This window comes from Wolffia australiana, chromosome 7, assembly GCF_029677425.1.
Source record: "Wolffia australiana isolate 7733 chromosome 7, ASM2967742v1".
Lineage (NCBI taxonomy): Eukaryota > Viridiplantae > Streptophyta > Magnoliopsida > Alismatales > Araceae > Wolffia > Wolffia australiana.
Window position 1 is genome coordinate 11,684,665 of NC_135841.1, and position 25,212 is coordinate 11,709,876.

At 44.3% G+C, this 25,212-nt stretch overlaps 4 protein-coding genes across 9 annotated transcripts; 1 reads left to right on the forward strand and 3 right to left on the reverse strand.

Annotated features, from left to right (window-relative positions):
• Nucleotides 1–3,748: 3,748 nt before the first annotated feature.
• LOC144705480 (Beta-glucosidase, GBA2 type family protein) lies at nt 3,749–13,755 on the reverse strand. Of its 3 annotated transcripts, XM_078578177.1 has the most exons (19): nt 13,626–13,755; nt 13,073–13,268; nt 11,446–11,526; nt 10,681–10,785; nt 9,764–9,820; nt 9,607–9,677; nt 9,186–9,285; nt 8,848–8,918; nt 8,614–8,708; nt 8,438–8,541; nt 8,295–8,348; nt 7,523–7,578; nt 7,222–7,408; nt 6,607–6,856; nt 6,447–6,519; nt 6,313–6,374; nt 4,921–5,806; nt 4,308–4,598; nt 3,749–4,220 (listed from the first exon to the last, which is right to left on the reverse strand). In XM_078578177.1, exons 2-19 carry the CDS (start codon nt 13,172–13,174, stop codon nt 3,956–3,958), a joined length of 2,910 nt encoding a protein of 969 aa, XP_078434303.1. In that variant the 5' UTR covers nt 13,175–13,268; nt 13,626–13,755; the 3' UTR covers nt 3,749–3,955. The 3 variants fall into 3 exon arrangements, with proteins under 3 accessions (XP_078434303.1, XP_078434304.1, XP_078434306.1); XM_078578178.1 differs by lacking the exons at nt 13,073–13,268; nt 13,626–13,755 and adding an exon at nt 12,758–12,864; XM_078578180.1 differs by lacking the exons at nt 8,438–8,541; nt 8,614–8,708; nt 8,848–8,918; ... (5 more) ...; nt 13,073–13,268; nt 13,626–13,755 and having other exon boundaries at nt 7,222–7,403; nt 7,500–7,578; nt 8,295–8,338.
• LOC144705483 (uncharacterized) lies at nt 13,593–18,345 on the reverse strand. 2 transcript variants are annotated; one of them, XM_078578183.1, is made up of 9 exons: nt 18,198–18,345; nt 16,631–16,745; nt 15,829–16,428; nt 14,991–15,389; nt 14,764–14,849; nt 14,408–14,474; nt 14,235–14,315; nt 14,094–14,163; nt 13,593–14,011 (listed from the first exon to the last, which is right to left on the reverse strand). In XM_078578183.1, the coding sequence occupies exons 2-8, from the start codon at nt 16,700–16,702 to the stop codon at nt 14,113–14,115; spliced, it is 1,356 nt and encodes a 451-aa protein (XP_078434309.1). In that variant the 5' UTR covers nt 16,703–16,745; nt 18,198–18,345; the 3' UTR covers nt 13,593–14,011; nt 14,094–14,112. The 2 variants fall into 2 exon arrangements, with proteins under 2 accessions (XP_078434309.1, XP_078434310.1); XM_078578184.1 differs by having other exon boundaries at nt 16,631–16,742; nt 18,198–18,334.
• Nucleotides 18,346–18,417: 72 nt separating this feature from the next.
• On the reverse strand, nt 18,418–20,616 carry LOC144705481 (Pentatricopeptide repeat (PPR-like) superfamily protein). Its single transcript, XM_078578181.1, has one exon. The coding sequence runs from the start codon at nt 20,563–20,565 to the stop codon at nt 18,505–18,507; it is 2,061 nt and encodes a 686-aa protein (XP_078434307.1). The 5' UTR covers nt 20,566–20,616; the 3' UTR covers nt 18,418–18,504.
• A 317-nt stretch (nt 20,617–20,933) lies between these two features.
• On the forward strand, nt 20,934–24,818 carry LOC144705484 (alpha/beta-Hydrolases superfamily protein). Of its 3 annotated transcripts, none has more exons than XM_078578185.1 (13): nt 20,934–21,258; nt 21,927–22,082; nt 22,202–22,228; nt 22,429–22,519; nt 22,795–22,838; nt 23,003–23,101; nt 23,235–23,292; nt 23,369–23,421; nt 23,492–23,593; nt 23,669–23,734; nt 23,812–23,930; nt 24,326–24,497; nt 24,601–24,818. In XM_078578185.1, exons 1-13 carry the CDS (start codon nt 21,130–21,132, stop codon nt 24,670–24,672), a joined length of 1,188 nt encoding a protein of 395 aa, XP_078434311.1. In that variant the 5' UTR covers nt 20,934–21,129; the 3' UTR covers nt 24,673–24,818. The 3 variants fall into 3 exon arrangements, with proteins under 3 accessions (XP_078434311.1, XP_078434312.1, XP_078434313.1); XM_078578186.1 differs by having other exon boundaries at nt 21,930–22,082; XM_078578187.1 differs by having other exon boundaries at nt 20,935–21,258; nt 21,939–22,082.
• Nucleotides 24,819–25,212: the final 394 nt, after the last annotated feature.

Below are 25,212 nucleotides of genomic sequence, written 5' to 3' on the forward strand. Positions count from 1 at the left end.
TATACTCAACGTCCACAACTTCCATCTATCATCCACATTCATTATCATCCTAAGTCATCATCTCCTATCATCTATTTCGCGTGTCACCCACACCATCACCATCCCATAACGTGTCTTCTCCCTACTTATTCAAGACAATCTAATTCACTATCCCCCAACTTCATGCTTCGTTGGGCCTCATTATCACTTCCCCTTTCAATATGTCTTACAGCATTGTCTTCTCCCTTCTCTTCTCTCCATACTCCTATATTCTATTAAATCCTAAGCTAGTTACTTCTTATCATTAACTCTAATTTCCTTTTACGTCACTATTTCATGCCTTCTTACCCTCTAGCTCCAACTCTTATGATAACGATCCGTTACTAGTACTATACTCATCCCATCTTCTTAAATTACTACTACCTCTATCATGATCGCTATCTTCGCCATTCACTACCTCGTACGATATATATATAATCCTTCTCACTCGCTTGAATTCACTTGATGGGAAGAGCTCTTTCCCTAACGTCCGTTCCCCGTGGAGATGACTCTTACTCATCACCAAATAATCAAATTACTTTACCAGTAAATATTATCAATATTACTCATTAAACTCAATTTCACAACTACATAATTTTTGCCCTAATTTTGAGTTTATCAGCAGTTCATTAGTGGAAACGCTATTTGATCTTTAAAAATTTTACCAATAATGATCTGTTTTCCTTAATGTTTCTTAATGTCGATAAAAGGATACCTCAGTAGTAATATTAATGGATATCCAAGTTAGTTATCACCAGAACTTCTGCATTAGTAGACCTCATTTTGAAGAAATTGTACGACACTTATATTGAAGGACAAGGCGGATTTTTAAATACCTTTAAAATGATATGTCAACAGTTTTACTCGCAGGGTATAACACACTCAATCAAATCACAAATAATTATTTGCCACATTTTTCAGATACATGAGGCACCTGATGGAAATATATGTGGCCGACAAGCCAATCACACATTCCACATCTCGTTCCATGTTCATTAATAGAACATAAGAATACATGATCAAACTTAGTGAATTATGATGAGATCGTAATACGGAGATCAATAGTCTTTAAGCATGTGTTCTAAACATTCCTATTCGAAGGATACATGAGAAGGACATCGAAGTATCCGGATAGAATAGCACTATCTAGTCTCACTCATATGATGAGTATGGACGTTCTTGTAGCCATTAGTGTCGAGACACTAAGGATAGATAGTGGGTGCTCGTTAGTGGAAAGAGTTCACTGAATTGATCCGTACAAATCCATGAATGGTATTATACTGAACTGTCAATCAGGTTGATTCAAATCATGGTTGTGTAAGTGGTCCTTAGACCTGAGACACCAAGGACGTCTTGTGGATGGACGGTTGTACTTTGGCCAACGAGTCTTAATCATGGGATTCTAAACGGTCTTAGTTTGGGTACATTAAGAAGTTCACGAAGACGATTTAGTGGTCAAGATTGGATCGTCCACCCTCGGTATAAGAGGTGACATCTCAAGGAAAATGATGCGATGAAGTCCTTGGCCAAGGCAGTGAAATATCGGAGAAGAGTTCTCCGATGATTTCCGAATGCATCAGTACTAACTCGGATGACCGATTAGGGTTTGACAGTTGACCATACCCTAAGTCGTCCATGGAGCGTCAAGTGGATGAGGGATTATACATGCACGATAACTGATGACGAGCATGTTCCATGAGTGAGTCGATACACACTCCTTTGTATCTTCTAGGACACGAGGTGTAGCTTGGCACCCCACGTGTCAGAGACTCGACCTATCGATTGGGTTAAATTGATCCGACGTTAATTAATCTATATGATGATATAGTTAATTAATTTGGAAGGCCAATAAATGTTATTGGGTCGTTGGAGTCATTAACTAGACTGATACATGGGACTAGAGGGTCACACACAAATGGTCTTTTGGATGTCGAAAGATATACTTAAGTTTTGGGAGTTTTTATGAAAAATACCCACTTAGTATAAATAGGGGAAGGCCCTGAACGAAATTCACCTAGGCCAGAATTATTCAGGGGCCTTCCCCTTCTCCACTCTCCCCACACCCCCTCTCCATGCCCGATGCGATCGGAACGGCGTAACGACGACGACGGAGGTAGAACGGGGTTCGTTAAGGAGAAAGAGGAGATTCGATGTGCCGAGGATCGCGTGGATACGTCTAGAGGCTGCACACATGAGCAGCTCGACTCGTCTCACTCTGGGATCCAAGAAATCACAGATGCGATTCGTGGAAAGGTACTCGTTTCAATGATTTTATTGATGCCATTCGATTTGCAAAAGTTTTCTGCTGCGAATCGTTTGATTTTGTTCATCCATGTCAAGGCCTATAGAACCCAACAACACCTACCTTAAATCCAGCATGGCTTCTTTTACACCTACTAAATCCTGAAAATTGGGAATACACATGATTTTATTGAAGTATTACCATAAAATGGTTATGATGGAAACCTAATAGCAAGTGATAAGTTGATAAATTATGCTCATTTCATGGCTACAAAACATTATTTTTCAGTACAATCTATTGCTTAACTATATTTTTTTTGAAAAATAGATATAACTTAACTATTGATCAAGGAAATCATACTTTTACATGGTATTCCATGATCAATTATCTCAGATAAAGGGATTGTATTCATCAGTTCATTCTGGAATAAATTTCATGAATTACAAGGGATTTCACTACAACTCAGTTCTTCATATCATCCCAAAATCAACCGGCCAATCAAAATTATAATCATGAATTTAAAATGTTATTTAAAATGCTTCTCATCTGAATGTCCCAAGCAGTTGACTGAGAGGCTTTCTTGGGTAGCGTATAGTTCTAAACGTTCATTTCACTTAGAAATAAAAAAGACACTGTCTAAAGAAGTATATGTAAGAAATCCTCCTCTGTTACTACATTATGGAAATCCACTTACGCCTCTGGATTTATTGGAAACCCTCTTAAAGTAGAGAGATAATATACTCACAATACTGAAATCTCATCTGGCCAAAGGGTAGCTATATATGAAGACCCAAGCTCATAAGCATAGGTGTGACGTGCAATTTAATATGGGGAATAAAGTGGATTTGAAGATTTGTCCATATCACACGATGTCCATATCAGAGAAACTCTGCACAAAATATTTTGGGCCGTACAAAATATTACAGGGAATAGGGACCTGCAGCATATAAACTTGAATTACTTGCTTCCGCCAAAATTTATCCATTTTTCCATATTTCTACATTTAAAAGGACTATTTGTGAAAACTAAGTTGCTTTAGAAATTTATAATAATCTTTCCTATGGTTTGGAATGGAAGTTGTTCCCAGACTGGATTCTCTCTTACGGGATCAACCAAGATGGATTGCAGGTCTTGTTCATGAGGAAAAATATCAAGGATTATAAGGGAACATGGAAAACATTTGATGTTATCAAAAAACAGGTTCCCAAGTAGCGTTTGGGCAGGCTATTAATTATAAGGCCCTTCCGATGACTTCTCATGACAAGAAAAGGAGAAGAAACACCCCGCCACGTCGTATGTGGAAGCTCAAACGAATAAGGGAGGAAACACTAGAGTCCAAATTTCAAATTTAGAAATTTAGGACCAAGAAAAAGAACTAAGATTAGGAACATGCGAAATCGTGCATACCATTTGTTAAAGATACTAAAAAAATATGCATTGATGCAAAATTGTACAAAATATTGTTTAAAGAGCTACTGCCACTTAGGCTTATGTGATATCACAATCAACACACATGTTAAAAAGAAAGATACATAAAATTATTATCAGATTCGACTTAAAAAGCAAAGGCAATCACAATTGGGAAATTCCAAAATGCATCTGCGAAGAATTCTCTTTCCAAAGATGATTAAAACGCCGGACATGAGCTTCATCAGCTCAACAATCAGACATATCAGGTTCCAGGGAGCTCACCCTTCACAACCAGGATCTGCGACAAGATAGTTCGAGGACAATTTGAAGAATGCTGGTCGAGGGCCGGGTCGGCAGCCGGAGAAGGTCGCAGACTCTCTGAAACGCATAGCTGTGATGAGGCTCCACCTCCCCAGCGATCTCCGGTAGCGGCGGCGGGGGCGGGGGCGAGAGCGCCCACTGCATGGCCCAGATGGACAGCGGCCTCATGTAGTTCATCGACCTGAACCCGTCCTCCGTCGTCCATGCCTCCGGAGTCTGGAAAGCGTACCTGGCCCCCCAAAAGAAGAAAAAAAATAAAAAGTCAACAGTTAGAAAAAAGTCAACGACGAAGTCCGAAGAAGTCAACGGCACAGACCCGAGCCCTTGCTCGGACCAGGCGGTCCGGTAGACGCCCTCGGCGGTCCTGAAGCCGGCCTCGAGCATGCCCTCCTGGATCATGGCGGCTGCAACGGCGAATGTCACGCCAGGCCAGACCTCTCTGGACTGCATGGCGGACCGGTCAACGCTCCCGTCGGGGCGCATCCCGTTGACCGCCCCCCGGGTCCCCTCCTTGACCTTCATGACGTTGAACTGGTAGACCTTCTCCAGCGCGCTCCTGGCCTCCTCTTCCTCGAGCAGCCCCTCCAACCCGCACGCCCGTGCATACCTTTATTTCATGATTATAAACCACCTGCCAAGTATAGTTCTGGATCGTCCCAGACGTGGACGAGGGACGCGATGAATTTCATCTCGTCCAACATCCGGATTCAGTCCGCGAAGGAAGGACATGATACATTTTTCGTCCAACGGTACGAAAATCGTCCCCTCCAGTCCGGGGGGGACGAAAATTCGGTGCCGTCCTTCGTCCCTGCACTGAATCCGGATGTCGAATGGGACGAAATTTTAGTCCCGTCCCGTCCATCGTCCAGGTACGTCCGGGACGATCCGGGACTAATAGTATTTTAGAAAGGAGGAGAGAAGAAGAATACCAGTGGCCGGCGAGCTGGTCGGCCTGGATGGAGGCGCTGCCGGAGGAGCCGCTGGCGTCGTAGTTCAAGTAGGCGCCGTTCCAGAGGCGGGCGCGGAGGGCGGAGCGGGCGCGGAGGGACTTGGCGCGGAAGAGGGCGGCGGAGGCGGGGTCGCCGGCGAGGGCGGCGAGGGCGGAGGCGGCCTGCAGGGCGGCGACCCAGAGGCCGCCGCAGTAGGCGCTGACGCCGGACGACGCCCACACGTCGTAGGTCTGGTCCGGCTCGCCGTCGTTCTCCACGACGCCGTCGCCGTCGCGGTCGAACTGGTGGGCGAAGGCCAGCGCGGCGTAGACGGCGGGCCAGACGGCGCGGGCGAAGGCGGCGTCGCCCGTGGCCACCACGTCGCGGTAGACTTGGAGGACGAACTTGGGGTTGAGGTCCTTCCAGCGGGCCGTGTCGTGCAAGGAGTAGGCGTTGAGCTCGAACCACGGGTCGTTGAGGCCCAGGTCGTGGGGCACGGCGCCCAGCACCTTGCGCGCCGCGCGGCCCCCCTCGAACAGCGTCGTCACCTTCTCCGGGTCGTGGAGGAGCACCGCCGCCGCCACGTCGCGCTGCACGCTCAGCTCTAGCGCCGGGAAGAGCATCGCCAGCGCGAACGACGCGTAGAAGTGCACGTCGTAGGTGTTGTACATGAGGTACTCCATGCCTTCCAGGTACAGAAACTGCCCCACCTTCTCCTCGTCCTCCCCCAACAGGCCCGCCCCCCATGCCCGCGGGGATGACGCCGCCGACGTCATCCTCTCCAGCGCAGACGTCATCCTCTCCAGCACGTCCCCCGAGGTTTCCCCCTCCAGCGAGAACTTGCTCTCCTCCATCGCCGCCAGGCTCTGCACCGGCTCGTCCCCGTCTGCATCCCACGCGTCGTCGTCAACGTCCTCGCTAAAACCACCTCATGGTAAGGGAACGGCACGTCCGAGTCGTGACGCCCCGGACATGACGGGACGGATGACGATAGGTGACGTGACGAACAATTAGTCGCATCACCTTCTTGTCTCACATCAGAGGATTTTGGGAAAAATACCCGTCACGCATCCCTCCATCGTCGTCCCATCACGTCACTGGTGACGCAAATAGTTACTAAATTCTAAGTTTCTAACTTCTTCGCTCGACGAGGGCTTGCATTAGAAGCCCCACTTCTGTTTTAATTGCCAGTCCCTACTGCGGAGATTCCAAATCGAGGGGAAGGTTAACTCCCCGTGCCCTGTCACGGATTTCGTCATGTCACACATCCAGGGCACCCCCGTCACCGTCACTACCCCTGAATTCCATCACTGTCACCGTCACGTCATTCATCATGTTCTCGTCAGTGACATGTGACGTGACGGATGACGGTTGACAAGATTAGCGGATTACCAGTCCAAATGCTTCCGCCGGCGTTGAGGTAGTAGAGCTGGTTGAAGAGAGTCACCGGGTACCTGAAAAGAGAATTACCCTAGAAGAATTTAATTTAATTAAATTTAATTTCATTTTTTTGTAATATTACCTACCATTCAGGCAGCCTCTTGTCCAGAAGAATGGGGGTTTGCCAGTCTTCGATCTGCGATTCCCACCGGCTGTGATCTGCATGGCAAGCCACGTAAATCAGAGACGACGATGATAAACCATGATGATGATGATGACGATGACGATGACGATGATGATGATTACCGATGATGGCATCGTGGGCAAGTTGGGCGGCGGCGTCTGGCAGGGTGCCGTAGAATTTGGTGTAGCGTCTGAGATAAGTCTTTCCGCCGGGGAAGGTGACTTGGGGAGAACACCAGGCGAGAGAGAAGGTGACGGTCCGGACTTGTTTGGGAGGAACGGTCACGGTGGCAGAGACAGCTGCACCAATGGACTCTCCTGGCTCGGTCGGGGTCGCCTCCATCGTGGGTTTTACATGGGCCAACGATTGTTTCTACCATGATAATAATGATTTTGGCCCATTAAATTACCATTTAACAAAATAATTAAATAAATTAGAACTAGACGTGGTTGTTCTGTTCTGTTCATTTTAAACGAACAAAAAATTTGCACAAAAGAACCGCACAGGGCCCTGTTCTTTGTTATGTTCTTTTTTCTTCAAAAACGAACAACATTCGCACATTCGCACAAATTGTTCGCACAAAACTACAACAAAATTCGCACAAAGCGAACAAAAGCATCGCACAGGGGTCTGTGCAATGTTCTGTTTGAAATTGTTTTTGTGCTATTTGAAAAACTGAACAGAACGAACAATTCGCATAAATTCACACAAAACGACCATGTCAAATTAGAACGGACCTTTTTAAGCTCATTCCACAGGTCGGCGGCGCTTGGCCCGTTATTTGAACTTGGGCCCATAGAGAATCGGGGGCAGTTGGAGAGGCTAACTTGGTCCGTCTCTTGTGCTGCAATGGCGAAAGTTACCGGGGGCTTCCCGTTGGCAGTCTTATGGTGGAGGAGAACTCCGCGGACGCCGTCATCTGCCCTAGTTTAACATCATCATCATCATTATTATTAAATTTAAATGAAAACAATTTTTCAAAGAAGCGTGAAAATGTCGGAATTGGGTATTTCACCACGTAATACTTCCATTTCTTACTTCATTTCCGAATTAAAGTGACCTCCTGTGAACTCAGATTTTCCTCCCACAGAGTTCTGCAAGGAGAAATTATCACATCAATGAGAAGAAGAATCCGGAGTTCTGTAATACGCTTGTTATTTTAAAACTTGCCCTTATAAAATATGCGTTTTGCTTATCCACGAGTAAACGAGGTGTTCTCAATCGGTGAAGCCTCTAAAGCCTGAGGTGATCTCAATCGGCGATGCCTCTAGGTGTTCTCAATCGGCGAAGCCTCTTAGGTGTTCTCAATCGGCAAAGCCTCCATTGCCTTTTGGCTGAGGTGTTCTCAATCAGTGAAGCCTCTTTGGACTGAGCTGAAGAGTTCTCAATCGTCGAAGCCTAAAACTCCAAGGTGTTCTCAATCGTAGATGCCTCTAAAGCCTAAATAGATCTCAATCGGCGATGCCTCTAGTAGTTATCATTCGGCTATATATCAAAGTTGTTCTCAATCGGCTAATCCTCCTAGCCTTTTAAGAGTATATCTCTATCGGCGATGCCTAGAATCCAGCTTTTCGATTTTGTACACAATAATACTACGTCGTCTTTTTATTAATGGTTTAAGGGCCTTTTCCAAACACATAGGGGTGTCCATCTCGATCAATAGCTCGATCAACCCTTCTTACAACTTTTCTTTGGCCTTATAACTCTGTACAAGTGTATTTTTCGATTAATAAGTGACAATAAATCTCGTTGAAAATTAGAGATTCAATGAAAAAATTAGTATGGAGATGATTTCGGGGCAGAGACTTACAGCCCATGTGAAAAGCAGAGTGATGTCAGCGGGGCTGTCCGAAGAATTATGTAGCTACAAATATGAAAAACAAGTACGATCAGAGAGAGAGAGAGAGATAAGTTAACGAATGAATATACTTCGAAGGCTGGGAGGCTCCGTACCGTGAATGTAAAAGCTGAAACAGGGTAGCTGCTCTCCTTGTAATTGTGAGGAATGAAGGGAGAAATTTGACGGCAAATAATTTTAAGCTCTGGATCCGGTTCTCCTGAAATGTTCATCGAATTTTAGTTATAAAAATGTCAAGATTATATAAATGGCGAATAATTTGAGTCATTACCATCAAATATGGTCCATGACCTTGGATATAATGCATGATATGAACAATTCTTGTCATTTAGATTCCAATCCCAGGATGCCGCGCCTGAAAGATTGCTGCATCGAAAAGAATAGTATCATATACTCAGTAGTCTGGGTCATTCGTCGGATCCAGGATTTTTGTTAATCTACTATTAATTTTTTCTCAAAAAAAAATTTTCTACAGCAGAGAGCCCGTTTGTCAGGAGTTGCTCACGTATTGGGATCTTCAGGCCTCGGGGATAAAACAGTTGCGTATCGTTTACCGTTTGGCCGCGAGATAAAGACCTGTGACGGGGCATCATCATATGAACACCAAGCCAAGATTAAAAATATTCATTTTATCAAAGAACGCCACAAAAAATCATAAGGTGGTTAAATAAACTACATAAAATGTCTGTATCTATTTAAAACTTTGGCAGTAAGATTATTTTTACCCCTGTTGAGGTCTATCCAGAAAAATGAATAGTCGATTTATATGGAGAAAAGGAGGAAAATCACGATTTTCTCCCCGACTTACGATGCAGGTACGACTACGAGAAAGACAACACTTACCGAGAACTGGTCTGCTAGAACTGGCTCTTCTTCGCGCACGCAGGGGAACAATTGCCATCGCTGAAAATAACCCTTGTAGCTTCTTCCAATGCTTCCACCTCTTCAATAAACAGTAAATTTCATATTAATCTACATAGGCTCAAGGGTAATCGAAGTAACGCGTTTATTATCTGACGAAACTTAAATGCCATATAGACTATGGAATTCTAAAGGTCTCGGTCACCGTGCATACTTAGTCAATATCAACTAGGAAACAGTAATTTATTCATCGATAGTTTTCAAGATAATCGTGTAAGATAATTTGATAGAAAGAAAACGTGATTTTTCTGCCAGAAGTAAATGAAATAATGATTAAAAATTTTACTTGAAAACAGAATTTACGTGAAACTATGAAAAGTATCCGAGAATTGGATGCACTTACCCAATACCACCGAGGGGAACACCATGAGAAGAAGTGTAGCGGGTAGAGGAGAAAGGATCTATAAATGCATTCTTTGAAATTGAAAACGTCCAGCCCCATGTCAGGCATATACTTTCCGGTGAAGCTGAGAGATTGGACTTGTATTGCGAAACCTTACCCGTCCCTTGGAAATTTCTTCGATCACTTGAAAGTATAATCTGATACCTAAAGGAGACTGGGGCCAAACCGAGAAAGAGCTTTAGGAGCGGTCGGACTGGATGATATTAGACTAAAGGAAATGCATAAATTGAGGAAGCAAAATAGTTGTCTCGAAATGATTTATCTCGATCAAGATGATAATATAACACAAATGATAATGTCGTTTGTTTGACCAAAGTTTGAAGGATTGATAAACACCCAGCGAACGATGTTGTCCCAAAATGTCAGACTGGTAGAAGGACAATAAAAACTCCGAGTTTTAATAAATATTAAAAGACGAAAAGAAAAAAGGAATATCTTCTTCTCCAGACTCTTTTACCAGAGAGGGTGAAAAAACAGGACTTTTGGATTAGGGGAAAGTATCCTATAGAGACGAAAAGAAACAGGAATATCTTCTTCTCCAGACTCTTTAACCACAGAGGGTGAAAAAACAGGACTTTTGGACTAGGGGCAAGTATACTAGTAAAGAAGGGGCAACATGTGTATGCTAACATGTTGGGTAGAGAACGAGGAGAAGAATAAGTTCGTCTTTAACTTTTCATCTTGAACTCGTAAATCTTGTTTGAGCAAAAGAAAGAAAAATTGAGATATCAAGAGGCATACGAAAATTTTGCAGTCTGCGATTTCAGGAGAAAAAAGGAATGATAACTTTTTGGGTAATCAGCTGAGACGCAAATAAAACGAAAGGACGCGTCTGATGCTATACAAGATTTTCTTCATTTTCCAGACACACAGGAAAACATAAAGAGATGACTCCAGCATGCAAAAATTTTTAACAAAATTCTTGATAAATATCTAACTTTTCTCACAGGACTAGTGGAGTATTCAGAATAAAATTCGAATATTTTCTCTGATTGAGTAGGGCCGGACGGGTACCAATTTAACTTTTTCAATCGTCGTCAATGCAAATGCCGGCAAAACCTTATCAGGAATATTAAACTTCCGATGCCACGTCAATGGCGGGATTCTTCCTTTTTCCTCCTGAACAGAAATAAAAAAGGAATAGCATTAAATGACATCTGCTGGCAAAACAGTTCATCCGGGAATCTATTACCATCCTGGATCATAACAGGAGAAAAAAAGAAAGACAGATGCAAGATGCACTTTCCAGTGTGTCTATTACTAATCCCTGTGCATCTCTCACACAGCTCTCCTCTTCCTTGCACTCTGGATCATAACAGGAGATAAAAAGAAAGACAGATGCAAGATACACTTTCCAGTGTGTCTATTACTAATCCCTGTGCATCTCTCACACAGCTCTCCTCTTCCTTGCACCCTTGATCTTGAAGAAGACCACAATTTTTGGCAATTCTTAAAGATCTTGACTAGATCCTCCCTCTTCGATCTCTCTCTCTCTCCCTCTCTCGGAGTGTATCAGCATCATCATGCTTTTGGAATACAAAAGAGACAATCAACGAATACAGTTAACCTCGATGACGTGATCCATAGCCTCCCACATGTAATTTGTGTGTTTTTCTTCAAAAACTTATTTTTAAAATAATTCTGAATAAACCAAAATAAGCTGCACATCTAATAAGCAAATGCTCCACCAAAAAAGGTTCATTCAACTCCCAAAATAGAGACGTATTTCAGAGATTTTAGAAGCAGAACAGACAGGGGGGCTAGAAGATCGGAGCCTACCTTTTCATGTTCAACCAATGAAGGCGAATCCTGGAGAACAGATTCCTCTGGGGAACAGTACCCGTTTCCCAACATCACGACCTTCAGAATCCCAAAAAAAGGTAAAAGGAAGAAATGTCAGGTGAAGTGAATAATTAGGATTAAAAAAAATGGCGAATTACAAAATAAGACTGATCCTCCCAATGTATTTACTCTCGCATGCAACCGGCTAGCGGAAAAGCCACATATTACAGACTGGAAAGAGATATGGTAACAAAAAAAACCAAAAAGCTACAGGGAAGACAAATCTCAGCAAGAGAACAAAATATAAGGCCAAAGAAAATCTGATATCTACGTCGCCTCATGTACGAAAATATGCCTTTTCTATGGGAGAATATGTCTTGCAAGGTTCTCAGTGGGGGTGTAATTGTACATTAATTATGAACGATAACTGGAAGCAAAACATAGTGATAAAAGGAACATGGGTCGCAAGATTTCAGAGGAACTCTTCACTTAATAATACAAATTTAGGATAGCCATATTTTACAAGTCAGAAACAAATGCGACCACTGCAGACGCAATTAGGCTTTCACTTTTTTGATAAAATAGTTTATCCACATGGCATCGCAGATGTTATCTCAGATTCTGGCACACTGAGACTTCAGTAATCTTTCCCTCCGTTTGCACTAAATTAATGCGGCAGATAACATCTAAAATACTAGCGCTCAAGCTTCCAGCAAATCTGGAGATCCGGTTAGGAAATATACTAACAACTAACTACACTAGCAACTAACTGCCATAAAAAGCAGAGATCGAGAAACATAAATGGAGTACTTCCAACAAGTCTATACATCCGGTAAGGAAAGCAAGCTAATTATACTAATAATTAACCGTCACAACAAGCAGAAATCGACAAACATCAACATACTATTAAAAAATCGAAAAACTAGCGCTCAAGGTTCCAACAAGTCTGGAGATCCGGCAGGTAAAGCAAACTAATTACACTGATAATTAACCGCCACAACAAGAAGAGATCAAGAAACATTTATGCAGTCTTAAAAACATCGAAAAACTAGCGCTCAAGGTTCCTATAAATCTGGAGATCCAGGGGGGAAAGCAAACAAATTATACAAATAATCAACAGCTGCAGTCAAGAATAACAAACCTAGGACAAAAGAACATCGAAATAAAAATGCACAATAACTCCAACAAATCATGAGATCCGGTAATCAGAGCAAACAAAATTATCCAAATAATCAACAGCGGCAACAAAGCGAACAGACAGCAATCGAGAATCCTCAACGAAGAACAGATTGAAGAAGGATGACTGAACCAGAGACGAGACGTCGAAGACGATTCAAACGGCGAGAGCGAGACGACGACCGACAGTCGTACTCGCTCCGTTTTATACCGTCCTCCAGCAACAACAACCGAACGGCCGAATCTCGACGCGGTCAACGGTTGACTGCTAACGCAAAAATAGAAGAAGACCGAAATTTGACGGGCCCATTTAAAAGACAAAAAAAAACATTTCACGTGGTCATAAAAGGTGGGACCCACGGAACGGCCCGCTGTCCACCGCGCGAGTTTTGACGGATAAGTATAATATTTGTCCTTTTATTGTAATTAATCTAGAAAGATACTTGACCTGACTGGGAGTATACGGATGACAGAAGCCGAACGAAATATCTCGTGCTGGGCCGGTCAAAAGGTGCCACGTGGCAGAGCCCAATAAAGCCACCGAGCCCATAATGGGGGCCCATCATTAATGACGATAGTCGACGTGAGAGGGACGGATGAACGGAAAATCTAGGCCGCCGAGAATCGAGATCTTGAGGCAAGCACTGCAAAAATAATAGAAAACCCGAGCATTAACTGGTCAAATTAATTATAATTTTATCGCATTTGAATTTTGTCCAATCAAAAATAAATCATAATTTAAGGTCTAGTGATTTTTCTAGCTTTCTTTTAATTTATACCGAGTATTCCGAGATAGATGAAAACTGTTCAATTTATGAAAAAAATGGGGGCTTTCTAGAGCAGAATTGAAACCGGCTAGTAAAACAGCTAAATTGAGGCTGGGAAAGAAAAGCCATGAGAAAATTTGAAATCGATTGATTCAGAGAAATCCATATAAACAGTGTGGGGGAGGGGATGGGAAAAAAAACGACGCAGAAGATAGTTAATTAAACGTCACTTACAACAACAATTTTTTCCGAAAAAAAAAGAAACTTCCACCATTTTCAGCAGAAGACAGAACACAACAACGAACCGAGAGAGCTTTACAAAGAGATTCTCCAGCCAACGCGCGCCCCCTTCTCCGCGAGACGAAGAACAAGACTGAGGAAATGAAGAAGAGAAAACCCTCAAATAAGCAGAAGACGCGTCCACGTGGCAGATTCTGATTGCTAGAGACTCGCCCACGTGGCAGAAGACGAGGGCCCAGACGGCGACCGAGTCGGCCCCCCCCCGGTTCACCGCCGCCCGAGCCGCGGTCCGCCCGTGGACCGCCGCCCGGGCCGGCCAGTAAGAAGCGAGCCGCCCGGCCCGGTGCCGGTTCAAGTACGCCAGGCGGCCCAAGCCGCGCCTACATTATAATTAGCGAGTCGTTACCGCCTAATCCACGAGTTAAAACGAGATTAAACGCGGTTAGACTTGCGAGAACCTACCTTACGCGGGGAGAGTCGGTCAACGCCATGGCTTTGATTCTCGCCTGTTACGCTGCCCTTCCACTGATATCTGCCGTAGTTAAAATAGTTTTAATTATTATCCGAGTTAAAATAGTGGTTAAATCTTGGATGAAATCAGACCTTTCGGGGCTGGAACTTTGGACCCGGCGACGTCGTCGTGAGATTAACGGGCTTCTTTTGATTTTTTTGAAGTGGTTTTGCCTGCGCGGAAAACCCCATTTAGAAGAAATAAACGAAAGAGATTTTTTTTTTTGAAAATTATTAAACGAAGGAGATGAGCTCGATCAACCAACCGTTGATCTCTCCGGATGAATCCCATCCTTGGTTTGAGACATGGCTTGAAAGACTTCGCCGCGATGGCTGCAAGAGAAGAATAAACGATCGATCTAGTTTACTGGAGAAGAATAAAATAGTTCCGGATCGTGCCGTCCGACGTCCAGAGTAAGTTCAGGGACTGAGGATGGGACGGCTTTCGTCCAACGATAAAAAACCGTCCCGTCCAATCACACCGGGACGGTTTTTCAGTCCTCCCAGGACGAATTTTCGTCCCGAAATTCGTCCCGGACGAAAAAAACCCATTTTATATTTTTAAGTTATTAAAAATATATTCAGAAGATGAACACATCTCGAATAAACAAAGATGATTTACCCTTGTCTGGGCCGGGAAATCGTCATTTTCTTCTCTAAAACGGTTGATTTTGCTCCATTCGCAGTAGCCGTGTTTGATAAACTCGTCTGAAAAATATATCCAAACCGAAAAGGCGGATTCATAAAACATGCATTAAATTTGAGTCAAATCTCAATGCAACTGATGAACTTATCCTGGTTTAAAAAACTTGCCACAAGAAGCAAGAACAGATCAGGTTAAACGCCAACCTTCAGAGAAGACGGTAATAAACGACTGTTTTGTAATCTTTTGGAGCTGTGCGAACCGCCACCTCCAACTTTACTAACTTTGTTTCCATCAATCTTCGATTTCTCAGATTGCCTTTCAGATAAAACCTTTCCCGGTTTTTTATCTGTTGGAAATCTATTGCGTGGTTCTTTTTTCAACAATAACGCATCATTCTTGTTCTTTCCCGAGGCGGTGCTTGGCCGCACGCTTTGAGATGAATGCAGTGAATTAGAAGAAAATTTGTTCTTCCTCTTTATAGCGCAAGATGGGTCTTTTCGAAGAACAGATTCCTCGTGTGATGCTGCTCCTGGCTGATTTGAATCGATACACTCTTTCCTGATCTCCGCATTCCGCGTCTGATCAATCAACGAGGCAGAATCCTGAAGAGGTGCAACGGCACAATAAATTTATGGTGGACGATTAATGTGAGATTCTGACATGAAATAAAATGAGAATAGAAAAGCACATTGTAGTAAACGAGACTTGTAAATGATTGTGATTTAATTCCTGCCAAATACTTGTCCCAAGATATCAATCACGTCAAGAACTAGCAAGTGAATCAACCATCGAATGTTTATGTTTTCGATAGCATAAAGCTTAGCACAAGTTTTGAAAAGGTGAAGGACGCTAATTTTAGATTATACTCCGAGGGTCATTATAACATAATTACAGAAGCAGTTAAAGCCAAAGAGATCTGGAGCAAATCAAACCGAGACCACAGATCGATTTTTTTCCCTCGTTGCAAATTTTTATGCATTTATCTGGTCCAAAATCTAAGCATATGGAACTAAGGAAAGGGTAAAGGTAGAATTTGAATACCATTATCTCTGATGATGACGGATTTACTGTTCTCTCCTCGGCCGAAATGATGCATTCATCAACTGAGTGAACCTTAGCAATACAAGAATTCAACTCGCCATCAGTATGCCAGTCCTGAAGTAACTCAACAGAATACCCATTCGTAATAATCTCTTCTTCTTTCTCCTCAGACGAAGACATAATATTTTGTGCCTCATCAAGATTCGAAAGATTTCTCAGATGGCCCCTACTTTCCGTTTCAATGCCTTCGATCGAAGATGATTCTGGCATCATCGCATCCTTTGCAGGAGATTCAGTATGATTGAGGGATTTATCTTCACAGGATACACCGATTGTTGCAGGATTATCGTCTAGTCCGCAGTCCAACGAAGACCCGGCCTCATCGCTGACTTGCAAAGATTTCATGGCTCGGAGTCTTTTGTAATATTCCTCGAAGAACGCCTTCTTTTTTGAGACCAGACCAGGAGCTTTCAATTTCTCCAGCTCTTCCATGCGTCTGTCATAAGTGAAAGCAGACCTTCTTTCCCAAGACAAGGATTCAAAATCATATTTTCCAAATGAGACAGAGCCATGATCGAGCATGTGAGGAAGCACAGGATCCTGTTCATGAGAACAAAAACATTCAAGGTAAAAAACATGAAAGAAAAAGGAAATGTAAATAACTCCATCTCCCATCGGGGGAGAAATAAGGTCGATAAAATCTAAAGAACGAAAAATGTTTGAGCAACGACAAACGGAAAAATGACTTGCGAATGAACTATCGGAGAACGATGAAAGATAACATCATGGATGATATGAGTACCTCTGAATCTTCTTGACCCATCATATCCTCATGCTGCCAACCGCGAAAACGCTCATCCAAATCCGTTGCCATCTCCTCGGATTTAGATTAAACTCAATAAAGCATGCTAACCCTGCTGTAGAAGTAATGTGACAGGAATCAGCAGTTCCCAGAGCAATTTATATGAAATTCAAATATAAAGAAGTTAGTGGAATGCTTAATAAAGTGAACTCTTGATGCTGGATACAACAAAGCTTTCGCAGATGGATACAAAATTTGGCAAACAAAAACTTTTTTAAAATGAATGTAAACTAGTTTTACGGCAAAAAAATAAACCAGATCATGCTGTAATCAAAACACGCCCCTTGAACGCCGATAAACTTATGAAGCGGCAGTCACCAGAAACAAATTGGATATATTCTCAGGAAGAGAACTTAGACTACCTATAACTAAAAACCATGTTTCTTTTGGCCAAAAGAGAGCGGAAGAAGCCAAATTATCCTCCTCGTTGACCCCTGGATTTCCCCCCGACATGAAATGACTCATAGAACAAACAACTGGATTCGAAAAACCTTCGCCACTACAAGAATCACGGAAATTAAAACCCCCGTCTTATTCCTCTGCGTCACTATCCGTTTTAATTTCTACCGGAGTTTTTTAAAAAACCCACTTCGATTTACTAGGCAAGGAACAAACAGAAGTTCAGGGAAGAGAGACGTGGTCGTCAGTAGACCGACCGCATTATGTGGGCCTGCTCGAAGGTTCTTCCAATAACTCCCCATGGTAAATCTAGCGACAGCAAAAAAATAAATAAGTAAATAAAATTCACCGACAGTAAAAACTACCCACGAGTTACTTCATCTTGAAATTTCTCGTGTGCTGTCTTTCTCGCCCTTAATGCAAAGACAAACGCTTACGCTCCATCTAGATCGCGGCTTCGCCTGGCTCAGATCTTCATCAATACGACAAACATGGAAGGAATCGAAGACATCGATGATGGATTCCTTTTCGTGCGTCACGGCCAAATTTGTGCAGCTCATCGGGAAAGAAGCAAACAAAATCAAACCGCTGTATTAGGTAAAGCCTATTGAAGTTCTCGTCTCCGTCGGCGCGTGGGAGTTGGCGAGAAACTGCTGTTTTAACAACTGTCGAGGGACGGTTTCACGGGGAAATCGTCGGAAGAGTAGCGTAATTACGGCTAATTACACCCGCGCACGAACCTTAGTTGAGGAGATGTTGGCCGAAGAGGAGGTTTCTTCGCTAAATAATCCCAAAAGGACTGTTAAAAATAGGTTTCTTATTGTTAATTCCTCATCCTCCGGTCTTGAATGTGAAGAAGTCCGCCACGGAAAGAACATCAAAACGCCGCCGGATATCCATCGAATTCGACCGACTAATGTTCGACCGACTCCTCTCACCGCAGACAAGAGCAAATTCATAATCCTTGCTCCTAGAACTTATCAAGAACCTCAAAAAGAACTCTCGCTGCGTTGAATTCGGCAGAAATTTGACAACATATTGTACCAGAGGCAAAAAAAAGAACGCAAAATCTACCGATGATCAAACGCCGAAATTCGAAATCCATTACCTCTCATCAACCTTGAATTCCGCCGAATTCATTAATCTTCGATTTCGCCGGGCAAACCAGTAAAAAAACGAAGATCGGAAGGACGAATTGGCTGCGATCCTTATCCCTTTGATGATTCCCCCTCAAGAACCCCGCCCGCTTCCCACACGACTAATGAAAGCGGTTTAAAGAAGAAGCCTTCGCCGATCGCATCGTGGGTCCCACGACCCTATCTATTGACTTGGTCTTCACTACCACTCTCTTGAAACAATGTCTAATTACAAAAAACAATTTTAAAAATTGGATCCGGGTTGCCTTATGACGCCCATCAACTGACCAGGAGTTGACTTTGACCGGGCCGGCCGGTTGGGACGGACCGGAGGCGGCTGAACCGCCTCGCCTCGTCGACCCGGCCGGCGCGCTTAAGAATGCCGACGAGGCGGTCAAACTGCTCGTCCGAGGCCATCAGTTTGAACCTCGAGGTCAACAGGTCAAACGCTTCCACGGCCTCGTTGACCAAGCCGGGCCCCTCGCAAACGGACAATACTTCGTCGATGGTGAAGCGGCTCGGCTTAAACCCGGCGGCCACCATCTCGCCGAACAAGGCCAGAGCCTCCCGGGCGAGCCCGTTGACCGCGTGGGCCCCGATGACCGCGGTCCAGGTCAACGACCCGCGAGAGTCAACCCGGTCAAAAACCGCCTTGGCCTGGTCAACCATCCCGCAGCGGCCATACATGGCCACGAGCTCGGCGGCGACCAGGGCGGCGCCGCAGAGCCCCAGCCGCAGCACCCGGGCATGGACCTCCTTCCCCAGCCTCGCCGCCACGAGCTCGCCGCAGAGCCGGAGGATCCGGCTGGCGGAGACGTAGTCGAGGCGGTGGAGGCCGGCGGAGACCATGGAGCGGAAGCAGGCGATGGCGGCGGCTGGGTCCCCGTTCTTGCCCAACGAGTCGATCATGGCCGTCCATGAGATGATGTTCTTCCGCTCTATCAGGGAGAAGACCCTGGCAGAGTAATTCAATTTCCCCAAGCCGGCGTACATGGTCATGAGGGAGGTGGAGATGGAGACGTTGGGGAGGAAGCCCTGCCGGAGAGAGTAGCCATGGATTTGCTTGCCGAGCTTCAGCGCGCCGAGCTCAGCGCAGACGGGGAGAACGGCGGCGACGGCGACGACGTCGGCCTTGAGCCCGTCCCGTTGCATCCAGACGATCGCTCTGAGGGCCTGGTCGGGCCGACCGTTGGACACGTACCCCGCCATCAACGCCGTCCATGACACCGCCGTCCGCTGATCGCAGCCGTTGAACACCCGCCGGGCCGAGCCCAGATCGCCGGACTTGCAGTACATGTCGATCAGAGCCGAGTGGATGAACGGCCATCTCTGAAACTCCGCCAAGTACTTGACGGCGTAGCCGTGGAGCTCCCGTCCGAGCTTCCCGTCGCCGAGCTCGCCGGCCGCCGGCAGAACGGTGGCGAGAATTACGGAGTTTGGGGCGATTCCGTCGTCGGCGGCCATGAATCTCAGGTAGTCCAACGCCTCTCTGTTGAGCCCGTGGTGGGCGAACCCGGCGATGACCGCTCCCCAGAGGACGATATCTCTGTGGGGAGTTTCGTCGAACACCTTCATGGCCATTCTGATCTTGCGGGATTTGAAGTACATGTCGATCAAGCTGGTGGCGAGGAGAGTAGAGGAAGGGAGGTGGCCGGATTTGATTAAGAGGGCGTGGGCGTTCATCCCCATGAGAGGGGAGGGAGACCCGGCGAGGCTTTTAACTAAGCAGGAGAAGCTGTACTCATTGGGGACGACCCCGGCCCGGCGCATCTCCGAGAAGGCGGAGAGGGTGGCGTGGCTCCATCTCCGCCCTCCAACGACTGTACCCCTGAGGAGGGCGTTCCAGGGGAGGAGATGGTCGGGGGAGAGCTCGGAGAAGAGGCCCCCGGCTTCGTCCGTGGCCCCGCAGGAGGCGTACATCTGCACGAGCTTGGTGAGGAGGAAGGAGTTGCGATCGTGGCCGTTGATTCGGAGATGGACGTGGATCTGGCGGCCCTCGGAGAGGGCCTTGAGGCGGGCGCAGGCGGAGAGGAGGTGGGAGAAGGTGGTGGCATTGACGGGGACGCCCCGCTGCTCGAAGTAATCCAGAAGGGTGAGCGCTTCCTTGAGTTTTCCCTGCCTCGCGAGCCGCTGGATGTCTCTGCAAATCGCGTGAGGGTTCTTGTCGTGGATCGGGAGAGAGGAGGGGAAGGAGCGGGTCGATTCGAGGGAAGATCGGATTAGGGATTTGGATCGACAATGAAGAAGAAGGGATTTGGGGAAGAAGATGGGAAGATAAGCCGGTTCTTGCGATTTGAAGGGGAGACGAGAGGAAGTCGAAGGAATCGCCGTCGTCTCCATACTTTCTTCGCTGAGCAATCCTTCTACAATCGCTCAACTCCGCTCGCGCTTTTATTTGTTGACGATGAGAGAATAAATGTAATATAAACGGATCAAGGGGGGCTTTTTAAATAAAATTCGTCATCGACATCAATCGTTGACGGGACTGCACTGGACGGATGACGGAAATGGGTAAAGGATTGGATCCCGTCCCGTTCGTTTTAGCGTTATTTAATAGGCTAATTTGAATAATTATTTTAAAAATATTTAAGTCAGAAACCGAATCCTGAAGGTGATATGGGATACGTGCTGCGATGCACGGGAGACGAACACGGCCAATCTGAGCCGCACGTTTCGCGCGAGGTGGTCAGAAAAGAAGGCCGGGAGGAACTAGTTTTGGATGTGGGTGGCAGTTGGATGAAGACCGCGAGCTTTTCTTCGTTGGATTCTCCGCTGATTGCGTTGTTAATTGGGGATGCCCGGCACGGTGAGTTCGAGGAGAGCCACAATTTCAGCGAGAGTTCGAGTTGATTTGGGAAGTTCGTCGCCGGTTTAGAGACAATTTCTTAGGAGTTGGTTCTTCGAATGGCGGGGATTTCGTACGTTACTCCGTGCGAATGCGAGCGGAAATGGATCCGTGCCGTGGAGATCGGATCTGGTCTCCGGATATCGCGGTTGGCTGATCGACAATACAGACGATTTGATTTCTCCGAAGTAAGTGAAAATTCAGTCGTCATCTTTGTCTCGAATCTTAATTTTCTTGTGATTTTTTTTCTCGACTTGTTTTGGAGTAATTCTCACTGTAAGCTTGTTTAATTTGCTTGTTTTGTCAATTGGATGCATTGTGGCACAATTGAATGCATTCTGAGTGATGTTAAATGGAAGCTTACATCAACCTGTGAACGTTTTCTTCGGTTCCAGTCAGATGCTTCGGAATTTTTGGAATGTGTTCTGGTGTGTGAGAGATTGTCGCTGGGTGTTTTTAATGTGAAGCTTCGTGGAATTGCAGTGTTTTAATGTGCGCAAGTACTTAATTCAGACATCATTCCAGTGAAATTTTCACAGAGAATACCTCAATATTATTTCATGGTTGATCTCTGGTGCCATTGAGAATCAGTAGTTCCGCCATGCTTGATCTGAAGCGCATGTCGTTTTTCTATCAGGTTTCGTGTAAAGTTTAATTCCTGCCGAATTGACGTCAAATATGGCATCATTATTTTAGTTTTTTTATTAATGAACGAATAAAATACGCCGTGTTTATTGGTCTTCTGAGGGCATTTCTGTTATTCTGAGGTATTTTCTTGTATTTATACCCGGTCGGCTCATGTGAAATAACTTCAGCTTCTATTTCTTTTTTCTCTTACCTCCCACATTTTTAAAAGAAGTTGTTTCAGGTTTCTGCTTTCTCGAGTGGCCGATTATCATTCGGTTTTAGGGACAAGCCTCTTGCATCAAAATTCAGACGTTTTGTAAATATGGCCCTGGTGGATGAAAGGCCCTCCTATGGTCTGCAAGTGCCCACAAACTCAAGAGTCCTGGTAAGGCACATTAATCATCGAAATTATTTTATTTGATGAAAACATCAAATGCTCAATTTATTTGCATGTAAGTGGTTTTTTTTATGAACATGCTCAATTTTATATATTTTATTTTGTAGGCCTATGATCTTGTTCAAGGAGCCCTTGTGAGTGCCGACTGCACCCTTTGACTGATAGGATCTCAAACGTTTCCGCTTTTGGTCTTTTGAGATTGTTTCTTCTGCTGGAAATCTACTGCCATATTTCTTAATAGTCAGATTTTCTTTTCTTCAGAGCTGGAAAATCTTTGAGTTGAAGATTTTTCGCCCTCTTCAATGAATAACAGCTTTTGAGAAACGTTTTTCAGGTTAGATGGAGTTCTTTGAAGGGAAAGTCAGCCCCAGATCCACCGACAGCTGTTCTTCTTCATGGTATCCTTGGATGCAGGAAAAACTGGGGTCGGTGATTCTTCATAAATCATAAATTACCTGCCTCTTTTGTTAAATCTTCTGCATTTATTAAAAAGTTAATTCATGTCACTCTTATGTTGACAGGTAGTATTTTTTTCTATTTCTAATCCTACTTTGCGGTCATGGCTAAAATGTAGTTGTCTATCTGAAAGAAATTTCTCATTATCCTAAGAACACTTTGCGACTAGAATCTCCATTGACATTTGCTTTGTTTTCAGTTTATTATTATTATTGTGTTAATGATATTAATGTTCGACGATCAGGATCTTTTTCTAGGAGATTAGCTCAGGAGTTCCCCATGTGGCAGGTATTTTGAATCTTATTACGTCTTTTTTTTCTGTGGACAAAATCTAGGCCCATTTAGATCTCTTTGATTGTATATGTGGAGGCAGTCTTTTTCATTGCCTTTATTTCGAAACTATGTCTTAGTTTAAACATTTTTGACTGTAACATAAAATATTTCCCGAACAGTTCCTTCTGGTTGATTTGCGTTGTCATGGTGAATCCGCATCGTTGAATAAAGATGGTCCCCATACAGTTGCATCGGCAGCTCTTGATGTTCTTAAGCTGGTAATATATTCTCCTGTTCTTATAAAAATCCATTTTAATTTCGCCATCTCTTCAGTATTTCATTGCTTATGGTCACCTTCCAGAACCGTTTATTTTATTTTTTGTGAATGATTTCTTCTGGATAATCTGTCAGGTGAGACAACTCCGAATAACACCTCGAGTTTTGATTGGTCATAGCTTTGGAGGAAAAGGTATTGCCATGTGATTTCAATTATTCTTAGGGGCCCCTCAATTTTTTTCTCTTCTCAATAATTATTTTCTGCGCAGTGGCATTGAGCATGGTGGATCAAGCCGCTAAGCCTTTTGCACGGCCAGTCAGGGTAAATAATTGAAATAAACAGATCCTTGACAAAAAAGGAGTGTTCAGATATCCTGATTATAAATCTATAGGTCTGGGTCTTGGATGCAACTCCTGGAAAAGTTCGAGCCGGCGGCCATGGCGAAGATCGTCCCTCCGAGCTCATAGAATTTCTCAGCCGAATGCCCAGACAGGTATATAAATCCTTCGTCCTCTTTCCAATTTTTTAATTGGCAGTAATTAATAACCGGTAAATTCTCAAATTGCAGATTTCATCGAAACGAGACATCATTGCATCGCTTGTTCATGAAGGTTTCTCGCCGGATGTTTCGCAGGTAACCCAGTAAAACTTATCATCTCTCTCTCTCTCACTCTGCACCTTTCATCCATTGAATCATCTGCTATTGCGCAGTGGGTAGCGACTAATCTTCAGCGAAGCAAGACCTCAGAATCATCCTCCAGCTTCTCATGGATCTTTGATCTCGATGGAATTTCAGATATGTACCGATCTTACGAAGAAACAAGCCTATGGTATTCCCCACTTCTTTTCAAAATCGTCATCATCTCTTTGTAAACTTCCCATTGGATGATAGTCAGTGACAAAGTCATTCAATTTCTTAGAAATTATGTTCTGGTGCCACAAAACTTTTAAGTAATATGTAAACCTACACATTCCCATCACATAGTATGTAACTGATCTTGTTTCTTTCTAAACATTTGCATCCATATCCCTATGAACAATGCCGAATCCCCAACTTTACAGCATCACTTTTACTGGAAGATTATTCCTATGATGACCTTGAATGCACAATGAATAATGTGTTAGCCCAGTCGATGAGATTCAAAGCTTTGACATTCAGACAGAATCAGCTCATCATCTGATTTCTTCTTCCATCTTTGATTTTAAACTCTCCTTGCTCGTGCAGGAAAGTAGTGGAGGACGTGCCCCGAGGAGTTCACGTGGACTTCCTGAAAGCGGAGAGAAGCCTTCATCGATGGGCGCTGGAAGATATCCAGAGAATCCACGCCGCGGAAGAGCTTGCGGCTGAGGAGGGCGCCGGAGTTCAGATGCATGTTCTTGAAGATGCAGGCCATTGGGTGAGCGATCCTCCATAGACTGTATCCATCCGATCGTGTTCTTCATGCGTTGATTTCCAGAGATCTGTTCTGTTGATCCTGCTCCGATTTCATCAATCTTCAGGTTCATGCCGACAATCCAGATGGACTCTTCGGAATTCTCTCCTCGACCTTCCATGGATTTCAGAAGAAGTGAAGATCCGAGCACTCGCCGGAGAACTGATTTTTGGCGGGAACTGATTTTTTTGAAAATGTAATTGGTTAGTATGCACATTGCACAAGAGCTATTTAAACCAAAATTTTCCTTAACTTGACGTCATCAACCTTCGTTGACGGTTTACATGGAGAATTTCCATCAGTAGTAGACATGGTTGTTCTGTTCTGTTCGTTTGAAACGAACAAAAAATTCGTACAAAAGAACCGCACAGAGCCTTGTTCTTTGTTATGTTCTCTTTTTTTTCCAAAAATGAACAAAAATCACACATTCGCACAAATTCACACATTCACACAAAACTAAAACAAAAAATGGCACAAAGCGAACAAAAGAACCACACATGGGTTTGTGCGATGTTCTGTTCGAATTTTTTTTTGTTCTGTTCAGAAAACCGAACAGAACGAACAATTTGCACAAATTCGCACCAAAAGAACAGAACGACCACGTCTAATATTCAGTAGGCATCTGCAGTCGTTGTCCGTCCCTCATTACTCTACCTGATGGAACGATGACAATGGCCAC